The sequence below is a fragment of the Aspergillus pseudoviridinutans genome (genome assembly GCF_018340605.1).
Source record: "Aspergillus pseudoviridinutans IFM 55266 DNA, scaffold_2, whole genome shotgun sequence".
In the NCBI taxonomy this organism is placed as follows: domain Eukaryota; kingdom Fungi; phylum Ascomycota; class Eurotiomycetes; order Eurotiales; family Aspergillaceae; genus Aspergillus; species Aspergillus pseudoviridinutans.
Window position 1 is genome coordinate 909,523 of NW_025091282.1, and position 7,369 is coordinate 916,891.

Consider the following 7,369-nt stretch of genomic DNA (forward strand, 5'->3'; position numbering starts at 1 on the left):
CTTTTTAGGGCCGGATGCTCCTAACTCCGAGCATATATAAAGATGCCGGACCTGGGGGCTCTTTTAGTTGTGGTCCGGGCGTTTCACATCAGACGAGTGGTTCAACCAGGGACGTTTCTTCGGGCGCCACAAAGGCTTCTGATCCGTCACCCTGGCATCTTTTTCATCATCTATCTAATGGTCAGTATTATCCGTCAGTGACCTTTAGACTAGTGCCGTGAACTCGGAAATTTACCGCGACCCACGCACATGGAACGACCAAAGTCACATATCGAGACCTCAACTGCCAACTTCTGATTCTCCGCGGCCTGTGCGCAATCCTGTATGATAGTATTGATATCGCTGGTCAATGCATGCGCAATCACGACGAGCACTTCCCTGACGACGGGTCAGATCAAAACTGGTAGAAAACAACTCGTTGTAAGCCGCAAGCGTCAGGACATCACGATGAGCTCTAACCAAGACACCACGCAACCGGCGACAAAGAAGCGAGAATCCCGCGCGGGAACTCGTAAAGTGACAACTCTGTCCGCTGAACAGCTGGCGCGAAAGCGCGCCAACGACCGAGAGGCACAAAGAACTATTCGTCAGCGGACGAAAGAACACATCGAGCGACTGCAAAACCAAGTTGCTGAGCTTCAAGCCAAGAATCAGCAATTCGATGACGTGATGCGACGGAATGCTGCCCTGGAGCATGAGATTAAGGGCTTGAGGCAGCAACTGGCTATGCTCACTGGTAACCAAAGCTATAGCGGTGCCGGTATGTGACTGGGAAGCGTTTCCCATGCCCCCTTGAGCACAAGTTGGCGGCTGGATTGATTGCTAAAGTCTCAGTTCGACCTCGCAGACGGATCATACACCAGCCCAGCGGGAGCCACGCCTCCAAGTCATTACTCGGAGTCCCTGAACGTACCTCCGGTGTCAAGAGCGCCCTCTGTCCTCTCAGCCTCGAGCCAGATTTCTGTCGCGCAGGAATGGCAGACGTACGGCTCGACACGGTCCTCATCTATATGCGAATCATCAGATGCGGATTACAGCAACAGGGCCGAATCTTACGGGTTCGAAGCGCAGGCCCAGCCTCCTCATACGATACCCAACGCAATCCCGCACGCCAATTTCAACACCAACGTCGCCCACGCACCGGATCCCACTTTCCAACAATACCCGCAGTACTTTCGAGCCAGCGGACCAGAAAGTTCTCGTGGAGAACAGCTTCTACGTCATCCTCAGCAAGCCTTGCCATATGTGCCCGGCCAACCGCCTATGCCAATGCCGGATGTCCCACCAGATCGGGCAGCCGGGGCGTATCCAGTACTTCAAGGCTCACATCACTACCCTCATCCCGTTAATCAGCCAGGGAGAAATCAGCCAAGAGGGAACCACGGCTACAGCTACGGCTGGCCACATCAGTCTTGAACTCACTCACCCGGGATTCCAAGCATTTTCCATTTGGCACCCGAACATCCATGGGAAATTCTATCATTAGTCTGGGCGTGGAATACGAGATTCACTACTCTCATCGAAGAAGACTCGTTGCATGCCGATTGAGCTAGCGCTTTGACCAGAGAGGCTCGACGCGTATGCTCAGAGGACTTGGTATGTCGTCGTTGGTCGAAGTCGAGGTCGAGGTCGCTTCACTTGCAAAAAGCCACCACCGGCAATGCTCCTTATCCGCCGCTGAAGCATGCACATCAGTGAAAAGGCGCCGAGGAATCAATTGCGATGGGCTTTCAGCAGCAAGTTCGAGCCGGTTCTCACCTCTGTTCGCTCCAACGACAACCAAGACAATGTGTGGGGACAGTAAAGGCATGACAAAGAGATGAGCTCTCCAAAACCGAAATGCGCCCACAGCTCCGGCGCCGAAGAAAAAGGAATAGTCTCTACCATCGAGCCATGACAGCTTCATTCTGTTCCGAAGCGAGGCAAAGAAATGTTCTCACTTCTATCTATAGCCGAAATGCTGATATCATACATGCAAAATGATCGTCGTTAGCCTTCCACAAATAAGACTTGCAGGCGCTGCCAATGAGACATTGGGGTGGTTCTGCCGTCGGGGTCGAATCGCCGAACCCCATCATTGCGCTCAAAACAAACATCCTATAACACACTTACGCCGACTATGTACGCAACGGAAACGGGAGGGGGAGCATAGGACAAAAAGAAACAGCTCCGGATCTATTTAGTGTACTGCTTTTGCAGGAGCTTAGCAATTGTCTGCAGCTGAATGTTACTTGTGCCTTCGTAGATGGCACCGATCTTGCTGTCACGGAACATTTTCTCGGCGATGCCTTCCCGGACAAAGCCCATGCCGCCCATCCATTCAACGGCGGAGCCGGCCACACGGCCCGCAACCTGGGATGCGTACAACTTGGCCATGGCGGCGTCCTGAACAAAGTCTTGACCGGCTTCCTTCTTGCGTGCGGCATTGTAGAGGAGGGCCCGTGCGGCAGCAATTTCGACGTAAGCCTGGGCCAGCTGGTGCTGCATACCCTGGAAAGTTCCGATAAGCTGACCGAATTGGCGACGGTCATTCCAGACGTAGCTGTCAACGATGTGAGTGGTAGGTTGGGGTAGAAAACGAGTCTCTTGCTCGATGGGAAAGCGTGATCTTACCTGGCGGCGTTTTCCCAAGCACCCAATGCCAGACCGGTCATCTGAGCAGCAATACCGATACGACCCTCGTTCAGCAGGCCAATGGCGTACTTGTAACCCTGGCCTTCCTCTCCGAGCAGGTTACCCTTGGGAATGACGACATCATCAAAGTTGAGCACGCAGGTGCTGCTAGCCCGGATCCCCAGCTTCTTCTCCTTCTTGGCAATGGAGAATCCCGGGGTATCCTTCTCGACCACAAAGGCCGTGATGCCCTTGTAACCCTTGCTGGGATCCAGGTTCGCAAAGACGATGAACACACCAGCCTCCATGGAGTTGGTGATCCACATCTTGGATCCATTGAGCTTGTAACCATCCGCCGTCTTTTCCGCCTTCGTCTGCAGCGCGAAGGCATCGGATCCGGACGCCGGCTCAGAGAGACAGAATGAACCGACGGTCCCCGTAGCAAGCTTAGGCAGCCACGTCTTCTTGAGCGCGGCGTCGGCCCAATTGTTAAAGGCCGTGTTGACGAGGGTGTTGTGCACATCCACCAGCACACTAACGCTGGGGTCGACGCGCGCCAGCTCCTCGATGGCTACGATGGCGGACGTGAAGTTCATGCCAGCTCCGCCGTACTCCTCGGGGATCTCGATGCCCATCAGCCCTTGCTCGAACAGCTGCTCGACCAGTGCGGGGTCCATGACTTCAGACTCGTCCATTTCCCGTACTTTGGGTCCGATCTGCTCCTGGGCGAACTTGGAGACGGTTTCGGCCATCAGCGACTCGGTTTCGGAGAGGTGGGTGATTGGAGTTGGGGTCAGGCTGGAGATATCGACGTCCCGCCGGCGGGACGTGGTAGAGAAAGCATGGGTGCTGTAGATTGGGAAGTCAGTACATGTGAACATCTTGACTAAACCAATGTAGCCTCGCATGTGGAATAATTGATTAAAAAAAGTAGAACGTACCCTTGTGCCAGTCGGTATGCCAATGGCCGTCTGGCTGCGAGGCGGAAGGAGGGAGCGGTGCGGGACAAGGGCCGCAGAGCACGGGCGATAGCTGCCATGGCTGAGTTTGTCAAATGGTAAATCTTTAGAACCGAAGGAGGATAATCCCGAACCTGTGAAGATGTAAAAGAGGGGAAAAGAGATGTAGAAGAGGAAGAGAAAGTCCGAGTACAATGTGGGGAGAGGGCGAGAGCGAAATCACGGGGAAGAGAGCTCGATTATGCCTCGGTTAACCGCGGCTGTCCAAAGGCACCCTTACTGGACCGATCATTCGCTATAGAACCCGAGATTGGCCATCTTAATAAATGAAATATTCTCTAGTACCCTTGTCTGTTCATGCGTCAAAGAAAACTTTAAAGATCGAAAATTTCCCCTGTTGATAATGTTGCGCCCCTTTACGAAATCTAATTCTCTACACCAGATCGCGCAGTACGGCCGCAACTATACGCGAACCACCAGTTCCGGATCATAACCTTCTGACTGCGCAAAATAATAGCCTCTTTGATTCGCCACAACGCGTTTCCCAGTTCTACTGTCGACAAAATCACAATTATAATGCGTGTGTCCAAACGCCCATAAGAGCACCTGGGGTTTCTCCCAGCACGGCTCTCCAGTGAGATCTGTCGCGAAAGCCGACGTAATGGGACTGTTCACATGCGCAGGATCAGTTGCGCGAGCGTCAAGTGTGGGACAGTGGTGAGTGAAGATAATGATCTTGCGATGCGGATCCGATTGGGCGAGGTAGGTGACTTGGTTGTTGAGCCAGGCGAGATCAGCCTCGTGTGCGGCACGGTGGCTCTCTACATCCCAGTTCTTGATCTGGTAGAAGTCGTTGAGTGACAGGGAGACGCGCTCTTCCTGGCTCTGTGTGATTCTGGAGTGAAGCGTGCACCCTAGTACTGTGACGTCTGGGCAGATATCGTAGCGTGTTTGATCCATGAAGACAAACTCTCCGAGTTTCTTTTCGGCATTTGTACTTTCTCCCGAAGCCTTTCTCTGGCGAACACTATCAGAGAAACGTTTCAGCCTGTCCTTCGTCGTCGCCCAAGTGGAATTCCAGGGCTCATGGTTTCCTAATACTAAGAAAACCACTTGGAATTTTCGAAGCTGGCCTTCAAGAAAGGCGAAAAAGCCATTGTCGCTGACATAGCCGATGTCGCCTAGAAGGGCCAGATAGGGCGCTTTCGAAGGGATGTTGAATAGGTCGTATGCGCGGGGAGCTTCCAGATGGATGTCGGATACCAATTGAAAAGAAGCCATAGGTTGATGCATTTATAGGACCTGGGCGCGTAGTAAGCGGTTACCCTTGGGGAATGCCAGATTTAGAAATCGAATTCTAGGTCTCCAGCACCTGTTCCATCTGCAGCCGCTGGCAACATAGACGTTCGTGGACTACGGAGTAATTTGTGGGGAAGCGCCGTTCAAATCTCCGGCTTCTCCTTCAACCAGTCAGGCTTTGCTAGGGTTTGAACACGTATTAGTGCTACGGATTCTTATCTACGCATTTTCGATTTTGGAATCAGGTCGAAAAAAAGGGATCGGACAAAGTACTACCTGATGACAACTTTACAAGTAATGCCGACACAGAGGGCACCGCCACATGGATTATGGTTGGCTCAAGCACAGACCGTGGCAGTCCAACATCGCTGATATCATGTGGCGCAGCAGTGCCAAGACTGCCCTGACGCAGTTGGCGGCACGCCAGTCTATTTAAATAGTCCTAAGAATAATAAGAAACACCCCGCTCAGGACACCAAGACTTTGCCATTTATCAAGCTATACCCCCTTACCCTTCTCCTTTTCTTCTTTTCCGTCTGTCCCACTTTACTTCAGCTCTTTCCTTCTCTGATCCTTTTTTCAAGCCCGTTCGTTGTTCTTTGAGTGTTGTTGACTCGTGCCTTTGACCTTGCAGCTGGAACATCGACGTCATCGCTCCCCGCATACGAGCCACAGACGAGTGGCAGAGACACATTTCATCACAATGTCATCCATCCATGATCCCAGACTCCTCTACAGCATCAATAACATTCTTGCCTTCCACATCCAGAATGGCGAAGAAACGGAGCTCACTCCATCCGGACCGCAGACACTCTCTCTACTGATGGTTCCCACTAGCGCTTCGACTTCTCAGACTGGAGGCACAGACGGGTCAGTAGAGGAGGACTTTTATCTTCACTTACACCTCCCACCTGAGTTGGACCTTGCACTTCCTGCAACAACGCAGATCTACCACCAACCCCCGAATAGCTATCTGATTCCTCGTTGGGATCTGGGACCTGATGCGGGTGCCTTCATTCGCATCCAATTCCCGGGAATTGGGACCGGGCCCGATAAGGTGACACAGGAAGATATCGACACCTTCGAAACAATTTTGGCACAATGTACCGCATTCCTCGAGCGAGCGCCTCCACCGAAGGAGCACGCTCCTTACAACCCGGCCAGCTATGCTCCCGGGGAAGGCTACGTCTCCTCCGGCCAAGCTACCTCTAGCGACGCACATGGAAAGATTGTTTTGGTTGACGAGGAGAATGGCAGTGTTGTTGGTGAGATGGAAGGATACGAAGTAGTGGAGAAACCTGGTGTGAAGCCAGGCTCCAAGAGTAAGCGTCCCTGCTCCGGGCCACTGGCTGACATCTTTGCTAATGAGTGGACTAATAGGACCCGTGGAAATCCAGCTCCCTGCCGAGGGTGAGGGAAACCAAATCAGCGTCGGTAATGTGTCCGAAGAATACTTGCAGATGGCTCGTCATCCAGCATATAAGAACTCGACGATTGTCCAGAAGTCTGCCATGGCATCTCGCTTGATCGTGACAGGATCTTCCTATATTTCCAACGTCCTAACCAGTGGAGCCGAAAGCTTCGCCAAGAAGACAAAACCCAATCCCAAGCCAATGACGTTTTCTGAGACCACCCACGCACGATTCCGAAAGATTGGCAGCCTCTCTCATGGCGCGGCAGATCTCTCCGCCAAAACCGTGGGCCAAGTTGGTAAAGTGGCACAGAATCTCGGTGCTTCTCTGACAGGGCGAGAGGGAAAACAGAGAAGTATCGACAAGTATGGAAAGGACAGTGATTACAAGCCGGGGATCTTGAACAAGTCCTTGATCGCCTTCACAACTCTGGCGGATGGTATCGAGCAGGGTGCGCGCAATGTGCTGACATCTGGCTCTGTGGCGGCCAGCACAATGATTGCACATCGCTATGGAGCGGAAGCAGGTGCCGTGGCGAGCAATGTGACTGGCGGTATCAAGAACGTCGGCCTGGTGTACATTGACGCGTCCGGTGTGAGCCGCAAGGCTGTTCTCAAATCCGTTGCGAAGGGAATGGTCGTCGGTCGCATGCGCGATGGTAAACAAGTCGTCGTTGGTACGGGTGATGGAGGCGAGGTGCCTCCCAGTGTAGGTGGCCCCAGCCATTCTATGCTTGGCGGGCGAGACCCCGTCGCACGACGCCCGTCTCGCAGCCCTACACCACCTCCCGCGTATGGGGCTGCGGGTACCGTTTCGTTAGGCGGAACGGCTATGTCAGGAGGGAAGCGCTAGAAGTTGTTTGAAGCGTGCATTTTCTTCTTCTTCGTCTGATTTTGTATACCTTCTTTCCGACCACTGGATGATTGGCAGATGGCATATATTTGTTTGGTACGTACAAGGGTTTGTATCTAGGTTTGCCAATTTAGGCTACGACTCTTATGATAGAACTTTTATGGACCGAGATTAATCGGTCTGCATGGTTTCTCAATACTTGTCAGCAATAGCATACTGATTGAATTAGAATGT

At 52.7% G+C, this 7,369-nt stretch overlaps 4 protein-coding genes across 4 annotated transcripts; 2 read left to right on the plus strand and 2 right to left on the minus strand.

Annotated features, from left to right (window-relative positions):
- Nucleotides 1–447: 447 nt before the first annotated feature.
- On the plus strand, nt 448–1,416 carry Asppvi_002368 (bZIP transcription factor; the record flags this gene model as incomplete). Its single annotated transcript, XM_043298357.1, has 2 exons — nt 448–760; nt 848–1,416. 2 exons carry the CDS (start codon nt 448–450, stop codon nt 1,414–1,416), a joined length of 882 nt encoding a protein of 293 aa, XP_043154292.1.
- A 759-nt stretch (nt 1,417–2,175) lies between these two features.
- On the minus strand, nt 2,176–3,652 carry Asppvi_002369 (acyl-CoA dehydrogenase; the record flags this gene model as incomplete). Its single annotated transcript, XM_043298358.1, has 3 exons — nt 2,176–2,542; nt 2,614–3,462; nt 3,555–3,652. 3 exons carry the CDS (start codon nt 3,650–3,652, stop codon nt 2,176–2,178), a joined length of 1,314 nt encoding a protein of 437 aa, XP_043154293.1.
- A 382-nt stretch (nt 3,653–4,034) lies between these two features.
- Nucleotides 4,035–4,865, minus strand: Asppvi_002370 (Ser/Thr protein phosphatase superfamily; the record flags this gene model as incomplete). The annotated part of the gene is made up of 1 exon (XM_043298359.1): nt 4,035–4,865. The coding sequence occupies one exon, from the start codon at nt 4,863–4,865 to the stop codon at nt 4,035–4,037; it is 831 nt and encodes a 276-aa protein (XP_043154294.1).
- A 709-nt stretch (nt 4,866–5,574) lies between these two features.
- On the plus strand, nt 5,575–7,135 carry Asppvi_002371 (senescence-associated domain-containing protein; the record flags this gene model as incomplete). The annotated part of the gene is made up of 2 exons (XM_043298360.1): nt 5,575–6,193; nt 6,252–7,135. The coding sequence occupies 2 exons, from the start codon at nt 5,575–5,577 to the stop codon at nt 7,133–7,135; spliced, it is 1,503 nt and encodes a 500-aa protein (XP_043154295.1).
- Between the last annotated feature and the right edge of the window lie 234 nt (nt 7,136–7,369).